The sequence below is a fragment of the Chlorocebus sabaeus genome, chromosome 2 (assembly GCF_047675955.1).
Source record: "Chlorocebus sabaeus isolate Y175 chromosome 2, mChlSab1.0.hap1, whole genome shotgun sequence".
Taxonomy (NCBI): Eukaryota; Metazoa; Chordata; class Mammalia; order Primates; family Cercopithecidae; genus Chlorocebus; species Chlorocebus sabaeus.
In genome coordinates, this window is record NC_132905.1 from 38,148,243 (window position 1) to 38,175,853 (window position 27,611).

A 27,611-nucleotide genomic window follows, 5' to 3' on the forward strand; every position below is an offset into this window, starting at 1 on the left:
TCAAGGTCTCAGGTAGCCCTGGCAATGGGTCTTCCTGCCAGTAGTAAAGATGGCGCTGAGAGCACGAGCGCATTTTCACACAACCCCATTACCCACAATGCAGCGGGGATAGGGGAGGCTCAGTTTCTGCCAGGAGCTAATATGGCTTCCATAGTTACACCGTTCTCTCTCTTCAACTAATCAGTGACCTTACTTTCCCAGACCAGACTGTGGAGCAGGAGCTAAGACTCCTTTTACCCTCTGCTGACCGCTACTACAGGAGCGGTTGAAGCTAGGCGACCACCTTGCGGAGTTAAACTCCGTAACCTGGGAGCACCACTTCCGCTGACGTCATTACGGCGACACGTGGATCCAAGATGGCGACGGCGATGGTGAGTGAAGGAGACTCCGGGAGCGGGAGCTGGAGCGGGGCCCTCCGGGGTATCCCAGGATCTTCCAGCACCCCATGCTTGACCCTGAGCCACCTCCGGGACCCCTGACTCAGGCCTGAGGGCTGCCTCTGACTGGGCTGGTCTGCCCCGAGATCCACCTCCCCGGCCCTGCCCCTGCACTCAGGCTTGTCAAGGCCTCAAGTTTTGGGGGAGGCGCCGTTTCGGAGAGAGACCTTGGCTGCTACCTTCGCCGGTTCCCATTCTACTTTTGGTCTCCGCCCACTGTGAGCCCCATTTTCCAGTTTTCACCTCCCAGTCCTGACCCCTCTGAAGACCCCCGCCCCCGTTATTCTCATCCTTGCTCCTCCCCGTCACGTCCAGACCCTGCTCTCCCCGCCTCCCCACCATCCTAACCAGTCCGCAGGTGTGACCTCCCCTCTGACCACCCTCCCAGCCCAAGCGCTGCCTCAGATCCTTTGCAGAGCCCTGTCCTCACTTACACTCATAGCTGTCCCCATCCCGCACTCCTCTTGACTGCCGCTACCCCAGAGCTTGCCCTCACTTACCCCACCCCCATCTTTCATCCCTAGACGCTTCCCTACGCCTCCTGTCTTCTCTCAGTCAACTCCCTGCCCCTCTTCTAGGTACCTTTTACCCTGTTGGTTCTCAAACTTTACTGTGCGAAAGAATCTCGAGGTGTGCAGGAGGAGGCGTGCTAAAAATGCAGTTTCCTGAGCAGCCCCACTCCCAAAGATTCTAATTCCATAGGGCCAGGTGATGCCCAGGAATCTGCCCTTTTATAAGCACTCCAGTGATTATGGTGGAGGTGGTCTGTGAACTACGTTTTGAAAAACACTAATAGCACCACCTCACTGCTGTCCTTCCCATTCCCCAACATGGCCACACAGCTCGTTAGGGATGAAGGCTCATTATAATGAAGCTGTATGTTGGGATGAAGTCTGTGTGGATGAGGGTGGAGGTAAAAGAGCCATGCTTGGAAGTTGGGTCAGAGCTTGCGGGCTCCTGATGCAGAACCCTGGAAGTAAATCTTTGAAGGACTGGCCCTTCTTCCAAAAGTTTAGTTCAAATTGTGATCGTCAAGAGACCAAAACTAAAATTGAAGTCACTTAGTTCAGAATGATTTACTGGATCTTCCTGCTTACTGCTTCGTCAGCAGATAATTTCATCCTGGGAGTGAATGACAAGGAAGGCTCAGAGAAAAGGAAATGACATTTGATTTTAGCAAAGGAAGATTCTGGCTTAAATAATTTGGTGTTGGTTTTCTCCAAACAGGGATATATTATTGACTGGTAGCAGTTTTCCCTCCTTCTCTTAGCTGACTGAGAACTTATCTTTTGTTTAATGAGGGATTCCTTATTTAGAACTTCAGAGGTCACGTAAAAAAGATTTCATGACCTTACCTGGTTTCTGTGGTTTCAGACTTCAGGCTGAACCACGAATGGAGCAAATCCTCAAAGTAGTATATGGAAACTTGTATATATATATATGTATGTATATATATTCTGGTGCACATTCAGAACAAAGATGGTGTGAGAACTTAACAGGAAATCACACCCTCTCTTGCTATAAGGAAAACATTGAATAAAGTGAATAAAGTGGTATTTACTTTATTACTGCACTGGGAAATCCCTGCCTTGGTCAGAGATTTTTAAGAGGTTATAAGTTAGCCATACATATATGTGGTACACATCTATTTAGTCAACCAATATTTGAGTACTGATTCTGTTCCATGAACTAGGGGTGTAGCTGTGAATTAGAGGGTCAAGGTCCCTACACTTGTGGAGCCTTTCTAGTTTGAGGAGACGGGCAGTGAACAAGTAAATACATGAACAAAATAATGTCACCAGTAAACACCGTGAGGACAGCAAAATGAAATGATAGTGATTGGGGTGACTAGATGACACAACTACTTTGGATTGAGTGGCCAGAAAGAAGTCTCAGAGGAGGTGACTTGAGTTGAAACATAATTAACAAGAAGGAACCAGCCATTCAAAGAATATTCCAAGCAAAGGAAATGGCAAGTGTAAGGGTCCGAGGTGGGAGGGAGCTTGGTGGTTTTGAGGAACACACAGAAGGCTGGAGGAGCCAAGCATGGTGAGGGTTGGGGTAGGAGAGAATGATACAAGATGAAACTGGAGGGAAGCAAGAGCAACTGTTTTGAGAAGCATGCCTGGAATTGGGATGGACTGCAGTCTACATTTTGTTGACGGTCGATTGCATTTTGAAATAGAGTGTTGTATTAGGCTGCTTCCCCTTCCCATCCCCTTGAGGACAGTACTTGAAGGGAGCCAGCTTGTTCTCAGTTGGCACAGAGGCTGTGGAAAGGAGTTTGGATTTTAGTCTAAACACAGTGGAAAGGACGGAGATTTTGCCCAGCACAGTGACTCAACCTGTAATCCCAGCATTCTGGGAGACCAAAACAGGGAGATCACTTGAGCTCAGGAGTTTGAGACCGGCTTGGACAACATGGCAAAACCCTATCTCTACAAAAAAAAAAAAAAAAATACAAAAGGAAAAAATTAGCTGGGCTTGGTGGTGTGCACCTGTAGTACTAGCTACTTCGGGGGCTGAGGTGGGAGGATCACTTGAACCTGGGAGGTCAGTACCAAGGATACAGTGAGCCCTGATCACAGCACTGCACTCCAGCTTTGGCAACAGAGCGAGACCCTGTCTTAAGAAATGACAACAGGCCGGGAGCAGTGGCTCACGCCTGTGATCTCAGCACTTTGGGAGGCTGAAGCAGGCGAATCACTTGAGGCCAGGAGTTCGACACCAGCCTGGCCGACGTGGTGAAACCCTGTCTACTAAAAATACAAAAATTAGCCGGGTGTGGTGGCACGCACCTGTAATCCCAGCTACTCGGGAGGCTGAGGCACGAGAATCGCTTGAACTCAGGAGGTGGAGGCTACAGTGAGCCAAGATCGTGTCACTGCACTCCAGCCTGGGCGACAAGAGTGAGACCCTGTCTCGCCAAAACAAAACAAAAAACACCACCAACAACAAAACCCTGAAAGTACGGTGATTTAGCATTTGTTGTGCCATCTGGGAGTATTGTACTGAAAACAGTAACTGATTTAAAGAAACTGAATATGTAATGTATGCAGTGACCCGCAGAGGCCAGTTTAAAGGGTGCATATGGAGAAACTTCATATCTGGTGCAATAGTGAAAAGGTGTGGAAGCAAATTTATTATGGGGGTATGTGAGTAAGGGGAAAAGTGGAGTCACAGGGTTGAGTTTGATCTGTGTCAGCACTTCATTACACGGAAGTCAGAATAGTCCCCACTCCCTCATACACACCCTCATTTCATAACCAGTGGTGGGGGTGAGGGCTGCGGTAGATCTACTTTGCAGTGTATGGGTCACTGAGGTGAGTCATACAGCCAAAGAGGAACTGAACTAGTGGATTCAGTGGCCGTGGGAACAGCCGGGTTTTTGGTTTGTCCTTTGTTTTGAAAGTTAGGGTTGTGGGTGCAAGTGCAGTGGCATGTGAGCCTTTCCATTTCTCTCCTTGGTGAATGGCTCTTCTTCCCCAAGCGTTGGGCTGCTGTCTTCCAGAACGATGTTAGTATAGAGGGTGTTTCCTGAACCTGCAGGGCAAGACTTCTCCCTCCATGAAAGATAGCTGGTATAAACTGAAGTTCTCTTTGATTTTCCTGTCTTCTTCCATCCTTAGATTTCGACTACTCTGTGAAGTTACAGGATACAGTGTTGATCTAGCTAGGTCTGAACTGAGAGGTGGGCTCATGTCTCACTCTTTATGGAAAACAGTTCTTGGGAATATTATTTCACTGAAACTTAGGAAATGTCCATTGAGTACATTTCTAGATGTCTCAGGAGTCTAGAAACTTCAGTTTGGATAATAAAACTCTGTACTTACATCATTGTTCTTACTGTTTTGGTTTTTATTATAATCTTTTTTATGGATATAATTCATATGCCATAAAATTCACCCCTTTAAAGTATATAATTTAGTGGGTTTTAGTGTTTTCATAGGTTGTGCATACACTAAATGTGATGGTTATCACCATTGTGTAATTCAGAACATTTCATCACCCCCAAAAGAGAGTCACTCCCTACTCTTCCCTCCCCACAGCCCTAGGCAACTACTAATTTACCTTCTGTCCCTATGGATTTGCCTATTATGGACATTTCATACAAAGATAATTATATAATATGTGATCTTTTGTGTCTGGCTTCTTAGCATAATGTTTTCAAAGTCTGTTCATGTTGTATCATGTATCAGTAGTGCCGCATCCCTTTTTATGGCTGAATCTTCCCTTGTATGGATGTACCACAGCTTGTTTATCATTCATCAGTTGATGGACATTGGGATTGTTTTCACTCTTTGGCTGTTAGGTATAATGCTGCTGTGAACACTCAGGTGTAAGTTCTTGTGTGAACATAACGTTCAGTTTCCTTGGGTGTATGGGGGTGTAATTGCTGCATCAGTTTGCACTGTTTTGCGGTTACTTGGGTTTGATCCAGTCCAGAAACAGAGGAATGGAATGAGTGACATCAAGATTCCTTTGTGCTAATGGTGCCAATGCCAGTAGTCCCTCCAGCCCCAGTCAAAGGCCCAGAAACTGGTTTTGTTTGTTTTTTATTATTATTTGAGACAGGATCTCACTCTGTCATCCAGGCTGGAGTGCAGTGGCACGATCATAGTTCACTGTAGTCTCCGCCTCCTGGGCTCAGGCGATCATCCTGCCTTAGCCTCCTGAGTAGCTGGGACTACAGGCACGCACCACATCCAGCTAATTTTTTAATTTTATTTTTCCTAGAGACGGGGTCTTGCTATGTTGCCCAGGCTAGCCTTGCACTCTCCTGGCCTCAAGCAGTCCTCCCGTCTTGACCTCCCAAAGTGCTGGGATTACAGGCGTGAGTCACTGTGCCAGGCTAAAGCTGTTTTTAATGGTGGAATGTGGTGCTAATCAGGTTGGATGATAGAGTCCTGGAACAGAAGGCCGGGAGCCTGAGCTGTGCCATCAGTCTTGTGTAAAGGAAGTGGCTGTCTCCTGTGGACCCCGTGTACAGGAGGACATGAGCTGACTGAAGAAGGAACACTGGAGCAGGAGCCAGCAGCCTGGGCTTGGTCCCAGCACTGCCATTGATGCATTGTGTGGCCTGGGGCAAATGACTTTGGCTTTGTTAGTCTGTTTTCCACATATGACATGTGTGGAATTAAGGTTTGGACTTGATGATTTCCAAATTCCAAGTTGAAAATTTTGTAGTTTGGAATACTTGCATTTAAGGTGAGTTTTGCTAATATGCTTATAAAATCAGACTTACCTTGTTTTTTCCATGGTGATGGTCCCTGTGATCTTTCCAAGCTGTTGTGTTGGTTGTGCTGTCTGTCTTATCACCCAGGTTTCCCCACCTGGCTCATGTTCTGCAGGAGCTACTGTGTCCTTGGAACCGAGGTGCTGACATCGGGCCTGGTTAAATGTGTTTCTCCGAGGGGTCCCTTTAAAGGAATGCCCTTAACCCCCCTCAGGAAGTACAGAGGAGGTTGGGATCACATTAAGTTGCCTCTTGGTTTCTGTTTTACAACTTGGACAAACGTCTCTCTTTGATCTTGGCATTAAAGAAGCAGGTCACAGAATGTTGGAGAAGGTTGAGTTTTGATCTCTGGGCACTGGCAAGAAGGTGGGAAGAACCCAGGATGAGGAGAGCCATCTGGCCACAGATGAATAATAGGAGCCATCTACCACCTCCAAGCCTGCTTTGATCCCTGAACCGTTTGCTGACACTAGAGTTTCCCAAATGGGGCATGGATGGGGACACCCAGGACTTCTCAGTTCCATCTCATTCCTTTTCATTACTTCCTTCTCTCCCTTCCTAACATGGTTTCTCACCTATGCCTGATGCATTAAACCGACAGACCTCCCAGGGTTTGAAATCCTGGTCTTATGCTTGGTCCGAGAATATGGGCCAGCCTCCCAGCTGTGACACTGTGATTACTTTTGTGACTTTGGACTGGTTGGTTATATGATTTTGAGAAAACTGTTTGCCCTTTTAAGCCTCAATTACCTTATATTAAAAATTTTTTATTGTGGTAATAACAAAATCTACCACTTTAAGCTTTTTTTATTTTTATTTATTTTTTTGAGACAGAGGCTCACTCTGTTGCCCAGGCTGGAGTGCAATGGTGCGATCTCAGCTCACTGCAACCTCTGTCTCCTGGGTTTGAGCAATTCTCTTGCCTCAGCCTCCCAAGTAGCTGGGATTACAGGCATGTGCCACCACGCCTGGCTAATTTTTGTATTTTTTGTAGAGAGAGGGTTTCACCATGTTGGCCAGGCTGGTCTCGAACTCCTGACCTTGGGTGATCCACCTGCCTCAGCCTTCCAAAGTGCTGGGATTACAGGCATGAGCCACCATGACTGGCCCACTTTAAGCGTTTTTAAGTGTGCAGTTCAGTGGCATTAAGTACATTCACACGTATACAGCTGTTAGCACCATCCGTCTCCAGAACTTTTTAATCTTCTCATTTTTGAAACAAGGATGATATTCTCAAGGGGTTGTTGTGATGATTAAATGAACTATGAGATGAAAGTGCTAGCGCAAAGAGGACGCTCTGTAATTTTACTCCAAGGTTTGAAGTCTTCCTGAGGTGAGCTATCTAAGCCTGCTGCTTGGGCTAGCTGAGAGTTCTTTTATAAATACCCAAGGTGGAGACAGGAGAGCAGTACATTTCTGCACTTTCTGGCTTCAAGGTTGAAGTCTGGTTGCCTGTTGCTTTGTGAGGGTGGTTGTTAGTTTCACCTGGACTTCCGCAGCCTGCTGTACATTTTTCCTACTCCCAAATTACAGCTTTGAGTCTTTCATGTGTCTCTGTTCAACAGCTACTCTCTTTCTGTGGGCTCTGAAATAAAGGCTACATTTTCAGTTTCCTGTGGCTGATTGGTTTTTTGTTTTTTGTTTGTTTTCTTGCTCTGTGAGTTCTTTAGTTCCCTAGGCCTGCTTAGTAAGTAGTCTCTAGCTGTCATTAGCCTTCATTCACATGTGGTTGGATTTTTGGTACGCTTTAACTGACTGGGTAATTGACTTCAGTTAACTGTTGGCAAACTGTGCCTTTTTCTTTTTTTCTCTCTTTTTCCTTTTTCTGCCTTTTTTTTTTTTTTTTTTTTTTTAATTGCTTAATCTGAGGGAGCAGTTACTGACATGGTCTCAAAATGGTGATTGTCGCCAGGCACAGTGGCTCACACCTGTAATCCCAGCACTTTGGGAAATGCCGAGGGCGGGGTGGGTCACTTGAGGTCAGGAGCTCAAGACCAGCCTGGCCAACATGGCGAAACCCCGTCTCTACAAAAATACAAAAAATTTGCTGGGTCTGGTGGCGGGCACCTGTCATCCCAGCTACTCAGGATGCTGAGGTAGGAGAATCACTTGAACCCAGGAGGTGGAAGTTGCAGTGAGCCAAGATCGTACCACTGCACTCCAGCCTGGGCAACAGAGTTAACTCTGTCTCAAAAAACAAAAAAAGTGACTGTCTTTTAGAAAGTAAAAGAATCTAGTCTATTTTTGAGGAAAATGCTGCTTTTGCGGTAGGAAAGGCGTGGAACAGGAACCAAAAAGGCTGTTCAGATTGACCAGATGTATTGCTGCTAGTTGATGCTATTTATGGGAAAGGAGACTGCAAGGCAGAGGGCTCCAGAAAAGGTTAACTTCTGGTTACAGAGAAATGCGAGTGAATGAAATAATTTTTAGTTCTCGGAAAAACTTCCGGTTTTCTTTGGAAAATGTTAGTTGTTCACACCTTTCAAAATGGGTGGGGTGAATTTGGAGTAGTTTGGGGTACTTTTGAGTCCTAGCAGCCCTTCATTAGACAGCTATTTGGGGGAGATATTTCTGAGTGCCCAACCCACCCCACCCCCAAGAATAAAACAGATGGGGAGGGAAAGACCTTGATTCTTGGTTCTCTTGAGCTTTATAACATTCTAGGTCACCTGTATCTTTGCCAGTGATGGCGTGTTAGATTACAGCACAAAAGGCTTCTAGATTGCCATCACCTTATTGCTTGATATGCTGCCTTTGCGGTCTCATGACTTGCAAACCAAGTAGCAAAAGCAAAATGACGTTGAATGGGCTGGTTCACATCTCTTAGGACTCCTCGCATGGCTCTGAACACGCAGAAGATGATTTACTAAATATTTAATTGACTTTTCAGACTGAACCTCACATGGGAGTTAATGAGGCAATCAATTAAAAATTAAGTCCGGGCGCCTTGGCTCAAGCCTGTAATCCCAGCACTTTGGGAGGCCAAGACCGGCGGATCACGAGGTCAGGAGATCGAGACCATCGTGGCTAACACGGTGAAACCCCGTCTCTACTAAAAAATACAAAAAACTAGCTCGGCGAGGTGGCAGGCACCTGTAGTCCCAGCTACTTGGGAGACTGAGGCAGGAGAATGGCGTAAACCCGGGAGGCAGAGCTTGCAGTGAGCTGAGATCTGGCCACTGCACTCCAGCCTGGGCGACAGAGTGACACTCCGTCTCAAAAAAAAAAAAAAAAAAATTAAAAGAAGATTTAAAGGAATTTCCTAAGAAGCAGGTACTTTGCTACTTCCTTGCAGAAAAGAACAGCAGACCAAACATCCTCTTATCAGGCTATCAGGAGTATAGAAGGTGATGAAGTCATTGAATCACAAAAAGTTGGAACAGTATCCAGGGGTTTTTACCAGAGACCCATGAACTTCTAGTCCTTGATTCTCTGTGTATTGGAATATTTTTTCTGAGAGCAGTATCTGTAGCTTTGGTAAGTTTCTCAGAGGGATTTGTGACACCCTCCCCAAGATTAAAAATTGCTAGTCTGTCTGCTTACCCACCAACCTGGTGCCAGAACCCCCTCTGCAGCCCACTTTCTGCACATCTGTGGAGCTCATCCAGGTATTTTCAGAGGCAACCCATTTCCTTCGCTTCTTAAAATATAAATGAATATTTGTCTTTATTTTTAATTTTTTAATTTTTTTAGAGACAGGGTCTCACCCTGTCACCCAAGTTGGAATGCAGTGGTGGAATCATAGCTCACTCTAACTGCAGCCGTCGGACTCCTGGGCTCAGGTAATCCTCCCACATAATTATAGACGTTAGCTACTATGCCCAGCCTAAACGTATTTATTTCATTTTATTTATTTATTTTTTTTGAGACAAGGTCACACTCTTGCTCAAGCTGGAAGGCAGTGGTATGATTTCTGCTCACTGCAACCTCCACCTCCCAGGCTCAAGTGATCTTCCCACCTCTGCCTCCGGAGTAGCTGTGACTACAGGCAAGCACCACCATTCCTCATTAATTTTTTGTATTCTTTGTAGAGACGAGGTTTTGCTCAGGCTGGTCTCAAACTCCTGGGCTGAAGCGATCCACCTGCCTCGGCCTCACAAAGTGCTGAGATTACAGTCGTGAGCTACTGTGCCCGTAAATGTATTTATTTTGAGTAAGAGTGATCCATGTACGTGGAAAAATGTATTAAAAAGGTATAAAAGTATCAAAACATTATGTTGTGTGCCTACCATAAATATACTCAATTTTTATTTGTCAATCTTTAAAAAGCTATAAAACAGAACAGGCGCAGTGGCTCACACCTGTAATCCCAGCACTTTGGGAGACTGTGTTGCTCATAAAGGAATACCTGAGGCTGAGTAATTTATAAAGAACAGAGGTTTATTTGGCCAGATGTGGTGGCTCATGCTTGTAATCGCAGCACTTTTGGAAGTTGAGGCAGGTGGATCGCTTGAGCCTAGGAGTTCAAGACCATCCTGGGCAAGATGGTGATACCCAGTCTCTATTAAAAATACAAAAATTAGGGCTGGGCGTGGTGGCTCATGCTTGTAATCCCAGCACTTTGGGAGGCTGAGGCAGGCAGAGTCTCGAGGGTGTGTGGTGGTACCTCCCTGTGATTTTGGTTTGCATTTCCCTATTGACAAATGATATTACATATCTTTTATGCTTATTAGTCATTCATATATCTTCTTTGGTGAATTTCTGTACAAATCTCTTGTCCATTTTTAAATTGGATTGTCATTTTCTTATTAAGTTTTAAGTCTTGTTTGTATATTCTGGATATAAGTTCCTTATCAGATACGTGATTTGCAGAGAATTTTCCTCTAGTCTCTGGCCCATCTTTTCATTTTCTTAGTGGTATCTTTGAAAGTGTAAAAGTTTTTACTTTTTTATGAAATTTAATTTAATTTTTTTTAATGGATTCTGGTTTTGGTGTTGTATCTAAGACATCTTTGCCTAACCCAAGATCACAATGATTTCTTATTTTTCCATCTAGAGGTTTTTTAGTTTTAGCTTTTCTGTTTAGTTCTGTGATCCATTTTAATTTAATTTTTGTGTGTATGTTCTAAGGTTCCATGTGCATATGGCTCTGGCTACCCAGTGGTCCAAGCACTATGTTTTGAAAAGACTTATTGTTTCTCTATTGAATTTGCCTTGTCAGCTTTGTTGAAAATCAATTTACTATAAATGTAAAGATTTATTTCTAGACTTTTATGTTCCACTGATCTTTATGCATATTCTTGCCACACTGTCTTGATATTGTAGCTTTATAATATGTTTAGAAATTATGTAGTATAAGTCCTCCAATTATGTTTTTAAAGTTGTTTTACATGTTCTGGATCCTTTGTATTTCCATATAAATGTTAGAATCAGCTTGTCAGTTTCTACAGAAAAACCTGCTGGAATTTTGATAAGGATTGCAGTGAATCTGTAGATAAATTTGGGGAGAACTGACACGCTGACAATATTGAGTCTTCTAGTCCGTGAACATGGAATATCTCCCCAATTATCTTCGTTCATTTCTCAGCAATTTCAGAATTTTCAATATACAAGTCCTTTTAAAAATATATATTCCTAAATATTTTATTCTTTTTATACTAAGTGGAGCTTTTTTTTTTTTTGTAGTCTGATCTTGCTCAACTTGTTTATTAGTTCTAGTAGTTGTTTTGTGTATTCCTTAGGATTTTCTAGATACACAATCATGTGATCCGTAACTAAAAGCACTTTTTGCTTATTTCTTTTAATTTTTTCCCGTATGTTTCTTCAGGGATGCCCTTAATTATTAATGTATTTGCTTTAGTGCAGTGGCTTATAGTATAGTGTTGAATGGAAATGACAAGAGTCAGCCTCCTTGCCTTGTTCCTGATCTTAGGGGAAATAATTCAGTTTTTCACTACTGGCTGTGGATTTTTCATAGCTACCCTTTATCTGATTGAAGAAGTTCCCTTCTAGTCCTAATTTGTTAAGAGTTTTAATGATGAATATGTTGGATTTTGTCAACGGCTTTTTCTGCATCCATTATGATGATCATATGGTTTTTGTCCTTTATTCTGTTTATCTGGTGTATTATATTAATTGATTTTCAAATATTAAGCCAACATAGGATAAACACCATTTGGTCGTGATGTGTTAACGTAGATTCAATTTTCTAATGTTTTGTTAAGAATTTTTTCAGGCCCGGTGCAGCGGCTCACACCTGTAATCCCAGCACTTTGGGAGGCCAAGGTGGGTGGATCACGAGGTCAGGAGATCAAAACCATCCTGGCTAACACGGTGAAACCCCGTCTCTACTAAAAATACAAAAAAAATTAGCCGGGCGTGGTGGCAGGCGCCTGTAGTCCGAACTACTCGGGAGGCTGAGGCAGGAGAATGGCGTGAACCCGGGAGGCGGAGCTTGCCGTGAGCCGAGATTGTGCCACTGCACTCCAGCCTGGGTGACAGAGACTCTGTCTCAAAAAAAAAAAAAAAAAAAAGGCCAGGCGCAGTGGCTCACGCCTGTAATCCCAGAACTTTGGGAGGCCGAGACGGGCGGATCACGAGGTCAGCAGATCGAGACCATCCTGGCTAACATGAGGAAACCCCGTCTCTACTAAAAAATACAAAAAACTAGCCGGGCTAGGTGGTGGGCGCCTGTAGTCTCAGCTACTAGGGAGGCTGAGGCAGGAGAATGGCGTAAACCCGGGAGGCGGAGCTTGCAGTGAGCTGAGATCCGGCCACTGCACTCCAGCCTGGGCGACAGAGCGACACGCCGTCTCAAAAAAAAAAAAAAGAAAAAGAATTTTTTCATCTGTTCATCATCATCATGAACACACAGGATAGTTGTCTGTAGTTTCCTTTTCCTTTTCTTGTGATGTCTTCGCCTGGCTTTGGTACATGGTTTTTTAAAAATTTATTTAGACAAGTGAAAAAAGGCTATACATAAACTACAGAAACCTGCTGTGCCTCTTTTTTTTTTCCTGCATAATAGCTTATGTTGGCAGTCCTTCAGTAACAGTTCTACCTTCTATTTAAGTATGTATCGCTAAATTACCCTCCCTAAAGACTGTACCAGTTTACCTACATCTAGGCTAATCATAACTTTTTAAAGCTTTATAACTCTGTTAAGCAAAAAAATGAGATGTCATTATTTTGACCTACAGCTTTTGAATTATGAATGATGCTGAGCATCTTTTTGTGTTTGGCCATTTGAGCTTTTTTTTTAACTGCCCATTCATATTTCTTTTGGATTATTTGTCCTTTATTGGTTTCTGAGTGTCCTTGTATATTGAAGAAAGCAATTCTTGGTCAAGTATGTTAAATGTTTTTACCTAAACTGTCTTTTTCTTTCTCTTTGGTGTATTTTTTTCATTTTCTTCCTTTATGCATTTATGTATCCTGTTTCTTTATACCTTCTGGATTTTGCTTTATTCTTTGGAAACTTTCCACAAAGATTATTTAAAAGCTTATCCATATTTTCTTCTAGTACTTCTATTTAATTATACTTGTAAGTCTTTATGTTCTTTCCACCAGTATCAAACACTTTGGATAGCTCTTTAGCTCACACATTCTCTCATATATACAATTTTTTTTTTTTTTTTTTTTTTTTTTTTGAGACAGAGTCTGGCTCTGTCGCCCAGGCTGGAGTGCAGTGGCCGGATCTCAGCTCACTGCAAGCTCCGCCTCCCGGGTTTATGCCATTCTTCTGCCTCAGCCTCCCAAGTAGCTGGGACTACAGGCGCCCGCCACCTCGCCCGGCTAGTTTTTTTGTATTTTTTAGTAGAGACGGGGTTTCACCGTGTTAGCCAGGATGGTCTCGATCTCCTGACCTCGTGATCCGCCCGTCTCGGCCTCCCAAAGTGCTGGGATTACAGGCTTGAGCCACCGAGCCCGGCCAATTTTTTTTTTTTTTAAAGAGATAGGGTTCCCTCTGTCATCTACGCTAGAGTGCAGTGACACCATCATAGCTCACTGCATCCTCAAACTCCTGAACTCAAGCGATCCTCCTGCCTCAGCCTCCCAAGTAGCTAGGTCTGCAAGCCCACTTCACCATACCCAACTAATTTTTAAATAATTTTGTAGAGACAGGGTCTCACTACTTTGTCCAGGCTGTTCTCAAACTCCCGTCTGTCCTCAAGTGATTCTCCTGTCAAATCAGGGATTGCTGGTGTGAGCCACCATGACTGGCCTGGGTAGCTCTACATTTTAATGTTTAGTAAAACTAGTCTGCCTTTTCGAAAAAACTATTCCTCTTTTCAAAATCACTCCAAAGTAAAGGACAAATACCAAATTTATTGCAATGGTTTGTTAAAAGAAAGGCACTGAATTGGGGGAGAGACAAGGGAGACAAACAATCAGAGGAAAAGAATTGGAGAGGGATGATCAAAGGAGAAGAATAAGCAGTTCATCTGTGGCAATACAGTTCTTCTTGAACACCTCTAATCGTGACCTCAAACTGTCCCTAAGCATGGCTCCCAGCCTGATGACAGACCTGTGTTCACTTGGCTGTGCTAGTTTGGGGGGAGCTGGAGTTATGTCACTTTGCAGATAACTTGCTGTGTGACCATGGGTGTGTTACTTTCCCTCTCTGACCTCCTGGATTATATGACCTCTGAAGTTTTTTTTAAAAACTCTTTTTTTTTTTTTTTTTGAGATGAAGTCTCACTCCGTTGCCCAGACTGGAGTGCAGTGGCACGATCTCAGCTCACTGCAACCTCCACCTCCCAGGTTCAAGCAATTCTCCTGCCTCAGCCTCCCAAGTAGTTAGGATTACAGGCGTGTGCCACCATGCCTGGCTAATTTTTATATATTTAGTAGAGACGGGATTTCACCATCTTGGTCAGGCTGATCTCAAACTCCTGACCTCAGGTGATCCACCCTCCTTGGCCTCTCAAAGTGCTGGGATTACAGGTGTGAGCCACAACACCCAGCCCTAAAAACTGTCTTTTTAACCCCATCAAACCCAACTTGGAATGGAACTTTGCCTTGTTTTGTTTTACTTTTAGGTTACTTTGGTTGATACAGTGTCGAATATTCTCAAGGGAATTGTTAACTTCTTGCGCTTCAAGGGAGGTCGTGAGACCTCTGATTCACCCTGTTCATCAGGGCAGAGACCTCCTCTGCCACCTCCTCCCATGGTCACTCAGCTCACGGTGACGGTTACATAGCTCTCCTGTTAGAAGAGCCCTTAGAGTGGGCCCGCTGCGTATCCCTTGCAGTGTCCTCCTCGGTTCTGCTTTCTTGTACAACCCAAAACAAGGCCACCCTGCCTTATGAAGCACCTACTATGTGCCAAGTGCTCTATGAACTTTATTTAATCTTTACCACCATCACCCTACCATGACGTTAGTAGTATTTTTCTCGTTTACAGATAAGAACCCAAGACTCAAAAGAGTGATAAAAATTTACCCAAAGTCACATAGCTAGAAAGTGGTAGGTTTGGGATTTGAATTCATGTCTGTATGGTCCTCAAAGCCTGTGCTCTTTCCAGTACACCAGTGGTTTTCAAAGTGTGATTTCAAGAGCAGCAGCATCTTCTGGGAACTTGCTAGAAGTGCACATTCTCAGGCCCTGCCCCAGTCCCAGGTGTTTTAGTAAGCCCTGCTGGTAATTTCCATACATGCCCGTTTTACCACTGCATGCCATGTCATTCCACTTCTGTACCTGGCTGCTGCTTCTCTTCACATTTGACCAATAATTTATAAGTGATTTCTCTTTTTTCTTTTCTTTTCCTTTTTTTTTTTTTTTTTTTTGAGACACAGTCTTGCTCTGTCACCCAGGCTGGAGTGCAGGGGTGTGATCATGGCTCACTGACTCAGGTGATCCTTTCCACCTCAGCCTCCCCGGTAGCTGGCGCTACAGGCACATGCCACCACGTCCAGCTAACTTTTTGTATTTTGCGTAGAGATGGGGTTTCGGCATGTTGCCAAAGCTGGTCTCAAACTCCTGGGCTCAAGCAATCCACCCACCTCTGCCTCCCAGAGTGCTGGGATTATAGGCATGAGCCACCGCACTGCGCTAGATTATTTCATTTATCCTTATTAAATGTCAAATCCAGGACTGGATATTACTACGTCTCCAGAGCAGAAATGTGTTGCACACAGCCCCCCTTTCACACACACACACACACACACACACACACACTAGCTGGAGTAACCTTTAAAACTGCAGATATGATTTATTCCTTTTCTGCTTAAAATTCCTGAGTCTTCTCACTGCGCTGAGAACAAAGCCCAACACTTGCTGCTCATAGGATAGTCCGTGAACCGAAAGCGTTGTCATCACCTAGTAGCTTGTGAGAAATGCAGAGTCTCAGGCCCTACCCAGCCCTTCTGAATCAGAATCTGCATTTTAACAAGGTCACAAAGTTATTTAAATGCACGTTAAACTTTAAGAAGCACCAGCCTATACATTACCTGCCAGAAAGTCAGAGTTGCCGCCAGGCCCTTGCGTCTGTGTTGTGCTCTTTCTGGAACCCTTCTCTCTTTCCTCTCCCTTCAGGTTTCAGGGTAGACTTGAGTTCTTAGGTTTGCACTCCTTCCCTGCCCCAAGTCTGGGTATATTGCTGCTCCCATGTATTCCCAACATATTGCTCTTAGCCTCTTAACCTACTGAGAGCATCTGGGACCTAGTGTTGTGATTGGCTGATGGCTCGTCTGTGTCCCCTGACCTGCCTGAAAGCTCCTTGTGGGCATGTATGCTGTGAGGCTGGCACAGTGCCTAACACACAGTAGGTACTCAATAAGTAGTTAAACTAATTTCTTTTTTCTCATTTTTTTTAAGACAAAGTCTCGCTCTTGTCCCCCAGGCTAGAGTGTAATGGTGCGATCTCGGCTCACTGCAACCTCCGCCTCCCGGGTTCAAGCGATTCTCCTGCCTCAGCCTCCTGAGTGGCTGGAATTACAGGCACCTGCTACCACACTCAGCTAATGTTTGTGTTTTTAGTAGAGACGAGGTTTCACCATGTTAGCCAGGCTGGTCTCGAACTCCTGACCTCAGGTGATCTGTCTGCCTTGGCCTCCCAAAGTGCTTGGATTGTAAGCGTAAGCCACCACACCTAGCCTGTGAACTAATTTCTGTAGTGGTTTGAACATGGGCTTTGGGCTCAACCAGACTAAATCCTGTTTAATCCTAATACTGTTCAATTCTAATCCTGAGAGCCCGTCTGACTCTCAGTTTTCTCATCTGTGAAATGGGAACAAGAGTCCCCACCTCATAGGATTGTTTTCATTGAATTATTCCATGGAAAGAACCTAGAACTGTGCTTAGCAGATAATTAGCATCCAATAAATGTTAGCTGCCGTTGTTATGAACATCATCTTCCAGTCTCCTCATTTGTAATGCAATTCACCTGCCTGAAAAGAGCATCCTTGTTCTTCCACATTCTGGCTGGGTGACCTTGGGCAAGTTACTTAACCTCTGGGTCTCTGGGTCTCAGATTAACACTGTCTGCAAAATGGTGACCAAAATCTCCAGGTACCTGTAGTTGTGAGGATACCACAAATCAATGTTTGTCAGTGCCTAGCAGGGCGCAGGGATTTGGTAAGCGGTAAGTGGAAAGAAGGAACCAGGTCTACCACCGTGCCTTATACTTAGAAGGTGCTCAGTGACTCTGCCTTCTGGTTGTTTTTTGGTGTTGTTTTCCTGTTAGGGCATTCTTGCTGTGTCTTTTTGTTTTTGTTTTTTATGTGTGTACTTGCTCCATTGGTTTGAGACTGGAACAAAAGTGTATTAAAGTCTTTCAGGATTTGCTTTTCATTGCTCTGCAACCTGAACTTCTCAGAGAGCCCTTGAGTTCCCTAGGGTGGTGTCACTCAACTAAATCTGGAGGATTCTGTTTCAAAAGAAGGTAGAACTGCAGTAACTCCTTAGACTTAATTGGCTTGATAACCAGAGGAGATTGTGATCCCCTGCACTGGTTTCAAATCACATATCAGATGAGACAAAAAGGTCTGGTGTCCAGCTTCTTAGGAGGAGACATTCAGAGCACAGGTTATTGATGAGCAAGAAATAATGATAATCATACTTACATATAAGGGTTGTGGCTTACTGGTTATTAAATGTTTTCAAATCCATGTTCTTTTTTGAGCTCCACTTCTACCACATGAATCCATCCTAGTAAATGAGGACACAGCCCAGCAAAGTTGAAGTTGATTGCCCAGTGCTGCACAACTGAGGGGAGGGTATAACTCCCTGGCCTTATTTTGAGACCCCAGGCTCAGTGCTTTCCCTAGCAAGTGACAGCCATCGCAGTATTGGTTATCAAGATGCAGTTTTAAATCTAGTCAAAGAGAAATACAGACCACTACATCCCTTCTGAGAGGTTTATATCATCTGGGATAGACCCTTCTACCTAAGCAGTGGTTTTTGACCCTGACTGCACTTTAGGCTTACCTAGAACAGTGCTGCTTAAACTTTAACTCAGGGAACTTGCTGAAATGCAGGTTCTGATTCACTAGTTCTAGGGTAGGGCCCGAGATTCTGCATTTCTTTTCTCTTTTAAGGCCCGAGATTCTGCATTTCTTTTCTCTTTTAAAATAAAATTTAGGGCATACCAAGTGCATGCAGCTTTGTTACATGGGTAGATTGGGTAGTGGGGAAGTCTGGGCTTTTAGTGTAACCATCCCCTGAATAATATACATTGTATCCAGCAAGTAATTTCTCATCCCTCACCACCTCTACCCTTCAGAGCCTCCAGTGTCTATTATTCCACACTGTATGTCCCTGTGTACACATTATTTAGCTCCCACTTGCAAGCAAGGACATGCAGTATTTGACATTGTTTCTGAGTTGTTTCACATAAGATAATGGTCTCCAGTTTCATCCATGTTGCTGCAAAAGACATGATTTTATTCTTTTTTATGACTGAAGAGTATTCCATTGTGTGTGTGTGTGTGTGTCTGTGTGTGTGTGTACACATTTATACAGTGTCCCAAGTCCTAGATCTCCCTGAAGGCTTAGAAAGAAAAGGTGGGAGGTGCTGCTGGAGAGACACTGGGGCTGGTGGGTGGATGTTCCTCTGTGCCAAGCTAGGATTACTCTCACCTCAGTGTTCAGAACAGTGATGTTTTCTTTTGCCTCATTTATTATTTTAGTGGCATAAATACTATATAATCCTCTAAGAAAATTAGAAAATATAGATGCACAAAAAAGGAAAAAAGGTCATCACTAAGACATTTTGCCTCCTAAATATTTTTCCAAAGATAACTTAAAAAAAAGGAATCCTGCCACACAATGTTCTAGCTCCTGCTTTTACTATGTAAATCTAAAGCTTGAACATTCCTACTCAAGAAATGTATCGGCCAGGTGCAGTGACTCACACTTATGTCTCAGCACTGTGGGAGGCTGAGGCGGGAGAATTGCTTGAGCCCAGAAGTTTGAGACCAGCCTGGGTAATATAGGGAGGTGCCGTATTTACAAAAAATAAAAAAAATTGCAGAGCATGGTGTCACGTGCCTGTGGTCCCAGCTACTTGGGAAGTTGAGGTGGAAGGAACACTTGAGCCCAAGAGGTCAAGGCTGCAATGAACCGTGATTGCACCACTGCACTCCACCCCGGACAACAGAGTGAGACCCTGTCTCAAAAAAAGAAAAAAGAAACATGTTATCTTTCAATGACTATTTAAATGGACATATAATAATTTAACCCATTCCACTAACATTTGACATTTTACTACTGTAAGTAGTGAATTTTTTTTTTTTTTTTTTTTTGAGATGGAGTCTCCCTTTGTCACCCAGGATGGAGTACAGCTCCCTGCAACTTCCGCCTCCCCAGTTCAAGCAATTCTCCTGCCTCAGCCTCCCAAGTAGCTGGGATTACAGGCATGTGCCACCACACCTGGCTAATTTTTATTCTTTTAGTGGAGATGGGGTTTCACCATGTAGTCCAGGCTGGTCTTGAACTCCTGACCTCAGGTGATTTGCCCCCCACTTGGCCTCCCAAAGTGCTAGGATTACGGGCATGAGCTACCGCGCCCGGCCAGTAGTGAACTATTTTAAATAATGCTGTTGGCAAACACCCTTTCATGTATACATTTTGGCATACCTGACATATTTTTCTTAATATACCTAGAAGCAAAATTACAGAGTCAAAGACAATGTACTTTTGGGGGACTTTTGGATACAGAGTGCCAGATAAACCCGCAGTAGTGTTCCAGTTTATAATCCCTATAGCCATGTGAAAATACCAAGACGGTGACATTTTAATATCTAAAATAGACAGTGTCATCGGATACAGCCATTAGTTCTAAGTTGAACTTCTGAATTGCTTTTGGTTGCCAACTTAAGTATTATATTCAAAGATTCTAGCATATTACGAAAATATCCTTTGCTGTTTTTCATCTCTTGATCCTTCTAAGATACATTGATGTGTGGTTTGTTGATAGTATCTTTGTGTGAGGATTGGTTTTTAAAAATTCAAGGTTGAGTTTTGTTTTGTTTTGTTTTTTAACAACTTTTGGGTGGCTGTTTTTGCCAGCAATACAGGATTTGCCTTCTTTATATTTTGGTTAACTGGAATTCAGGAACAGAGGGGAATTAGAGGAAAAAAGAGGGCAGGGTTTATTTCTCTCACATGACGCACTTGCATTCTAACCAATGACATACGAGGGTTGGCAAAAGGTTCCAATGAAGAAGGGCCAGAATCTTCAGATGCCTAGTCAGGTGAAGGAGGTCCCCTGACGCAGAGGAAATCAGATGCTGTACCCAGCCTGCAGTTGGTAGACTTTCCATCACTACTCAGACAGCAAGAAGAAAAATCGATTTGTTTTTGTATTCAAGCCAGCCCATACTATGAAACCCTCCCCTTTGTACCAGCATGGAATGTTTCTAGAGAGATTTTCAAGGAACTGGTGATAGCAGTTGTCCATGGGGACCTGAAGTGGGAGGAAGATTTATTTTTCATGGCATACCCAATTGTGCTGTTTGGATTATTTACTGCAATTTGCTATTTCAAAAAATGTTCATGCTAGTTGCTTTTAAAAAGCCTTACTCGCTTATGGTTATGCAAGATGTTAGCATTAGGGGAAACTGGGTGAAGAATGGATGGGAACCCTCTGTAGTCTCTCTGTAACTGTTCTGCAAATCTAAATTTACTTAAAAGTAAAAAGTTCTTTTTTTAAAAAAAAAAAGACAGAGGGAAAAAATACTGTCTTCCTATCCTTCCTATCCAAATTGCCCCGTGAGGCAATTTATCTACTAGTCTTGTCATTTCTTTTAAAGATTTTCCTGCTCTCCTAATTCATCTGGCCTCCTGATTGCCAAATGCAGTACACCTGTCTTAGCCATGGCACTGTGTTTATGGGGGGGGGGTCAGGCTTTTCTAATGAACATCAGCTGGCAGATACTTGTAAACATTCACAACAAATCGGAGGAAAAACTCCATGAAGATATTGCTTAAAAGACTTTGACCAAGCTATATGTCTGCAAAAAGTGTACTGAATTCCGAACCTGTTACAAATTCAGAAGCCTGTACAGGTCATTCTGCATTTTTGGCGAGCCCCCTCACTCAGTGATCCTGATTTCCTATAAAACTGAGTTTCACTGAGAGTCATCTGAGTGTGTGTGTGTGTGTGTGTTGGTTAGTTGGTTGCTTGGTTAGTTGGACGGGGTGTAACTTGATGGATGGGAGGGCTGTGGAGACAGGTGATCAGGAGACTGTGGCCAATGTCCAGGTGGGAGAAAATAAGCATCTGAAATGCAACAGCAGTGAAAGGTTAGGGAGAGCAGTCAGATACAGAAACTGACTTGAGTTGGTGATTTAGGCGTGTGGAAGACAAAAGTTCATTGTTCAGACTGTGCAGAAGGAAGAGAATCCGGCAGCTCTTCTAGTTCCTTGCAGGGGTGAAGCGCTATTATTAAGGGAAAGAGAGGCAATGGGCCTTTCTTGCCTTTGATTCCCAGGTGCCTATGCTGCATGCAGATGTTTCCTGAGTCCCCATGCTGTGCCAGGCACTGTTCATGGTGCTGCTCCCACAGAGATCACATTCAAGGGTAGAGGGACATGCAGTACCCAAATAAACACATACATATAGTACATGTCAATTAGATAAGTCCATGAGGAGAAATAGATAAGGGACTAGAGAAATGGGTAATGGGAGCCCTGAGGTTGTTTTTTAGATAGAATGGTCAGTGTAGGCTTCTCTGAGGAAGTGATATTTGAGAGACCTGAATGAAATAAGAAGGAGATGTGCCATTGGGCGTGGTAGCTCATACTTGTAATCCCAGCACTTTGGGAGGCCGAGGTGGGCAGATCACCTGAGGTCAGGAGTTGAAGACCAGCCTGGGCAATGTGGTGAAACACCGTCTCATCTAAAAATAGAAAAATTAGCGTGGTGTGGTCGTGGGCACCCGTAGTCCCAGCTACTCGGTAGGCTGAGGCAGGAGAATCACTTGAACCTGGGAGGCAGAGGTTGTAGTAACCTGAGATCGTGCCATTGCACTCCAACCTGGGTAACGAGCGAAACTCCATCTCAAAAAAAAGAAAAGAGATGTGCCATGCAGGTGCCTGTGGGGAGGGCATTCCAGCAGAAGGCACAGTAAAGACGAAGGCCCTGAGGGGTGCAGAAGGGTTTGTTTTCAGGACAACAAGGGGGCCTGTGTGGCTGAGCTGAGCGAGGAGAGTGGGAGGTGACGGAGGCCAGCATGGTTTTGGAGAAACTTGTAGGAACATCTCTTGGTAACACAGGAGCTTTTGATGGTGTGAACCAGTTGCTATACAGAGAAATGGAATTAATTAAATGTCCTGGAGCTTTATTCCCTGCTAGCTATCCTGGGAGTTACACACTATAAATGGTTAAAAGAACATTGATCCAGAAGCGGGGAGACATGGCTTCTGTGTGACAGCCTTCCCTTTTGCCCAGGTGTTAATTACTTTGTGGCTTACTCCTGAAAGTGCAGAATTGTTGTCTTGTGGCACTCTTGGGGGCATTTGGGAGACAATGTTTACGAGGTCTTCAGGCTTCATGGGTCAGAGGGTGGTGACACTGGGTCAATTAAAGCAACATTAAGGTGGTATGACTTGATCTTCCTCAGAGGATCTTCTTCACTTCTCCCCAATCCAACCCTGGCCTCTCTTCTGAGCAGGATTGGTTGCCATGGTCTTTACTGCTTTTCTCCCTGATGTGTGAAACAAGCGCCTTCTATGTGCCTGGGGTCGCGCCAATCAACTTCCACCAGAACGATCCTGTAGAAATCAAGGTAAGTGTGTTCCTGGATTTTTGGAGCCTCTGTGCTAGGCAGCGTGGCTGGAGCACCATGGTGAGCTGCTCGTGTCCATCCTGTGGTTGCAGAGGAGAAGGAATAGTGCCAGTTACCCTGGAACTCTGCCTCTCCCTCTCCCTGTGCCTCTGGTTCTTGGTCCCCTCTCCATTTCCGGTTCTTTCTGTGTCTCTGTCCCTGTGTATGCTTTTGTATATGTGCATCTTGGTCTCTTTCTCACTCTCACTTTTGCTCTCAAGTATTCTGTCTCTGTCGTGTATGTGTCCATCTGTTTTTGTGCCTTTGTCTTGCTCCACCTGCCTCTTTAGCATCTCTGCCTCCCTTTCGCACCTGTTCCATCTTCTTCTCTGTTACCAGCTTTGTCTGCATAACTCCTAGTGTCTGCTCATATTGTTCATATATTGTGAGCATCTCTTTTCCTTGGCAGTTAGACTGGTAACTTGTAGGAACAGTCATTAAAATAACTTTTATTTACATGCCAGGCATATGCATGGCTTAGCTCAGGATGTCCCCCGAGGGGCTAATTCTATATGTTACACAGATTTCCTATTCATTTTACAGATGGGGAAACTGAGGCCTGGGAAGGAAAATTAACATGTTCAAGGTCACTTAGTGAGGAAGATATAGGGTTAGTTCAAACCCCATCTCTATTTAGAGGAGATGTGGTCTTTCTTTGTTGCCTAGGCTGGAGTGCAGTGGCATGAGCATAGCTCACTGCAACCTTGACCTCCCAGGCTAAAGCAATCCTTCTGCCTCAGCCTCCCAAATAGCTGGGACTGCAGGTGTGCACCACCATGCCTGGCTAATTTTTTTTTTTTTCTTTTAAGTAGAGATGAGGTGTCACTATGTTGCACAGGCTGGTCTTGAACTCCTGGACTCAAACAGTTCTCATGTTTCAGCCTCCCAAAGTGCTGGGATTATCAGGCATGAGCCACCACACCCAGCCCAAGACCCCATCTCTTAACTACTGCAGCACCTTCTTCCCACTACCTCTGTCAAAAGCTCCCTCCAGAGCAGAGCAGTGGCCTGGAGATACCAGGGCTGTTCTGGCTTCCAGTCCCATATAGCTGAGTATGTGAGGGTGGACGCCTTGGGTGGAAAGAGAGGGAGTGGGAGGCAACATAAAGGTGGGACACATCTCTCTGTTACGTGCATTGTTTTCTCATTGTCCTGGGTGAGAATGCTAAGAAACACAAAATTGTTAAAACAGACTTTTTGGCCATTTTTCCTCAAGCAATTCATGGAATGTTTAATAGAGGTCCTTAATCCCTTCAGTTTCACATCCAGAAAGCTCTGGAACTCAGTTTTTCCAAGCACATTCGAGGCAAGAACTGACCAGAACTGAACATGAAGCTATTTATTGACTTTTTTAAATCCCACTTAATATGAATATTTTTGCATTTATCTGCACAAATAGTTATTGAATATGAGGTACTGTCCAGACTCAGCTTGGCTATGGTTTGTATACCACATTGCCTTCTAAAATCTGGAAATTTTCTTTTTTTGAGATGGAGTCTTGCTCTGTCGCGCAGGCTGGAGTGCAGTGGCATGATGTCGTCTCACTGCAACCTCTGCCTCCTGGGTTCAAGCAATTATCCTGCCTTAGCCTACTGAGTAGCTGGGAATGTAGGTGTGTACCACCACGCCCAACTGATTTTTGCGTTTTTAGTAGAGATGGGGTTTCACCATGTTGGCCAGGCTGGTCTCAAACTCCTGACCTCAGGTGATCTGCCCGCCTCACCCTCCCAAAATGCTGGGATTACAGGGAATCCGGAAAATTTCTAATCCCAAAAAAGATTTGAAAAAAGATTGTAGACCTGTATTCCAAAAATCTTTTTATACTTTCAGGTGGTGTATGAGGAATGGTCAGTACTTCCTAAATAGTAAAGGTAGCTTCACTCACGTTTGGATTAAAATTTTATTTTTTGTAACATTTCGATGGGTTCTGTTTTGTCTGTGGTTTCCAGAGCTATATTCTGTGTGCTTGTAGCATTTCCTAAACATTCTCCTTCATTGTCTTAAACTTTATTTTTTTATGGCTTTACCATATTTAATTGAAAGAATATATCATGGTTTATTGATCAATTTCCCATTGCAGGGGCTTTGAGTTGAAGTTGTTTTTCATTTTTCCTCTCTTCTCTCATTCAGCACTTTGTCCCTACTTTGTACCTACTTTGTACCTAGCTCTAAAGCTAGTGAGTGAGTACCTACTTTGTACCTAGCTCTAAAGCACTGGAGTTACAGAGGTGGCCAAGGCACACATGGTCCTTGTCCTTATAGAGCTTAAATCTTAAGTGCTAATGGGAGAAACTGATTTTCAAAAAAACAGGGAAACTAATTAACATTTTATCAGACATGCTGTAAAGTAAACAGTTGAAGACTGACAGTCCAGTGGATATTGGGGAGTTCCTTTAGATACCCTGGTGAAGGAAGGCCTCACAGGCAAGGGGAGAGCTGAGACCTGAGTATGAGGAGAAGCCAGGCGAGCACACAGTAGGTCAGAAAGGAGCAGTGGGTCAAAGCCTGAGGCAGGAGAGAGCTTGACTGACTCGAGGAGCTGAAGGAAGAAGATCACTGTGGTTATGAATAAGGAGTGAACTTCGTTGCTCCTAAAATGCTTTTTTTCCTTATTTGGAGTTATTTCCTTAGGAAAGATGCCCAAAAGTGAAATTACTGTGTCAAGGGATAGTAGCATGTTCAAGAATCTCACAATGTATTGAATTTGATTGTGATTTTCAACTAAATCTGTAATGTAGTCTAAATTGAATGAAATGTGAAATAATTCAGAATTGTGGGCAGTACATTATATAGTATACTGCTGTCATTTCTGCTAATTCATTTGCCTATTAGATAATATTACCAAGTGTACTAAAGATGTGTGGGTACCAGGAAGGATTATTGGTCATCTTGGTTTCTGCTGGATTCCCATCAGGCTGTGAAGCTTACCAGCTCTCGAACTCAGCTACCTTATGAATACTATTCACTGCCCTTCTGCCAGCCCAGCAAGATAACCTACAAGGCAGAGAATCTGGGTAAGTTCTTCTCCCACGCTGCTGTCAACTTGTCCCCAGGGGGAACCCAGCATGATTTTTATAATGATAACAACAGTTAACTTTGCTATATTCTAGACACTGGTCTATATTGTTTACATACCTGTTAGCTTATTTAAACCTCGTAACAGTCCCAGGGAGACAGTTGCTGTGTTTATTCCCATTTTGCAGGTTAAGTGACTTGTCTTTGTTTATACTGTGGACAAAGGCATCCTCTGTTTTCTTCACAAAACAGCCAAAGTGATCTTTGTTTTGGATCCACAGTCAGTCTTCAGACTTGGAGCATTTGGCTTCTACTTACGCCTCCTCTTCTTGATTTCTAGATATCTCCTCTCTGGTGGCTTCATCACCTCCTCTGCTTTAAATGGAAAGGGAGAGTGAGTGCCTCTGCCCTGAATGCAAGCAGAGATGCCACCACAGTTGTTGCTGAACTCTGCAACACTCATGTCAAATAATGTGAGGCACCCAGTGCAGTGTCTGACACAAATATTCCATAACTAGTAGCCATTTTATTCTCATTTAAATAATTCTCCATTTGGCAGGATTTCAGGTGTAGAGGCATCTATTCATGACACAGTTATTAGTGCTTCCTCTATGACTGTGTTAGGTCCTAGAGATAAAAGCATGGAAAGATGCTCTCCCTGACCTCAAGGAACTTGAGACTTTCTTTTCTTACACCTTAGGAAGGAGAAAGGAGAGAACTGGTTCTTGAGCAGGCCCCTGAAAGGGCTGCCTTCTCCATCAGGGCTACCCATGGCTCAGATATTTCTGGAACCCCTAGCTGACAAATTTATCTACTGCCAGGTATTGGGGTTCCTGGACCAGTTGGAGGCAGGCCTTGGAGGCAGTATAACCAAAATTGGGTAGCACCATCACCCCTAATACCAGCTGTGCCGAAGTCTTGCCTTGTAGCATTGAACAGAGATTGGCCTCAGAGCCTGGGCTGGCCTCCACCGACTGCAGTGGTGCAGCTCGTGGCCCTCTTTTCCTCTCCACGCCATGCCATCCTCCAGCCACCTTACCTCTCCCCGGGAAGCCTGACCCACTTGGTGCTCCAGGGTCCTGATGTCAGGCCCCTCACAACTGTACCTCCCTTCTCCTGGGAGCTGCTGTGGACCCTTTGGCAGCCCAAGGCTCTATAGTTATGCACTCTTAGTGTGATCCTGGGTGACTTTAACTTCTCTCAACCTCTGCCAAATCTTCCTAAAGCTGGAGAAAGTTCCTGCTTCATAGAAATGGAGATTTCTGTATACAAGTGTTATCCTGCCATATTGTATCTCATTCTGTCTTTGTAGTGCCTGCCTTCATGGCCTAAGGGCTCTTTGACTGGAGGGATTGTGTCTCACGTTCCCCTCTCTTCTCAGCTTCTAGCCCAGTGCCTGACACATAGTAGGCATTTGATAAGTGTTAGTGTCTTACCTGAGTGGAGCAAGACCATCCTTAATTGCATGACCATTGGATTGTAAGCCATTTACGTCATCATCCTCATCGTCATCATTAGTACCGAGAGGGCTCATCTTATGAGCTAGGCACTGTTGTAAGCATTCCTGTGCCTTAACTTATTCAATTCTCACAACAACTCTAACTTGTTAATTCTCACAATAAGGGGTAGATTCTCTTACTCTCTCCTTATTATAAATAAGGGAAGTGAGGCACAAGGAGGTAAAGTCACTCACCTAGTAAGTGACAGAACTCC

The 27,611-nt window shown here is 44.1% G+C and overlaps 1 protein-coding gene across 5 annotated transcripts in view; it reads left to right on the forward strand.

The window, feature by feature from the left end:
• Window positions 1-211: 211 nt before the first annotated feature.
• The window catches only part of TM9SF4 (transmembrane 9 superfamily member 4), a 56,927-nt gene continuing 29,527 nt past the window's right edge, over window positions 212-27,611 (forward strand). The window contains exons 1-3 of one of the 5 annotated variants that reach the window (XM_008020402.3): window positions 212-371; window positions 22,731-22,844; window positions 25,798-25,897. In XM_008020402.3, the coding sequence (XP_008018593.1) occupies window positions 357-371; window positions 22,731-22,844; window positions 25,798-25,897 (229 nt within the window). In that variant the 5' untranslated portion in view covers window positions 212-356. Of the gene's footprint in view, window positions 656-9,369; window positions 9,456-22,679; window positions 22,845-25,797; window positions 25,898-27,611 lie in introns of those variants that run through there. The other 4 variants (XM_037982898.2, XM_073007813.1, XM_073007818.1 and 1 more) reach the window with 4 other exon arrangements.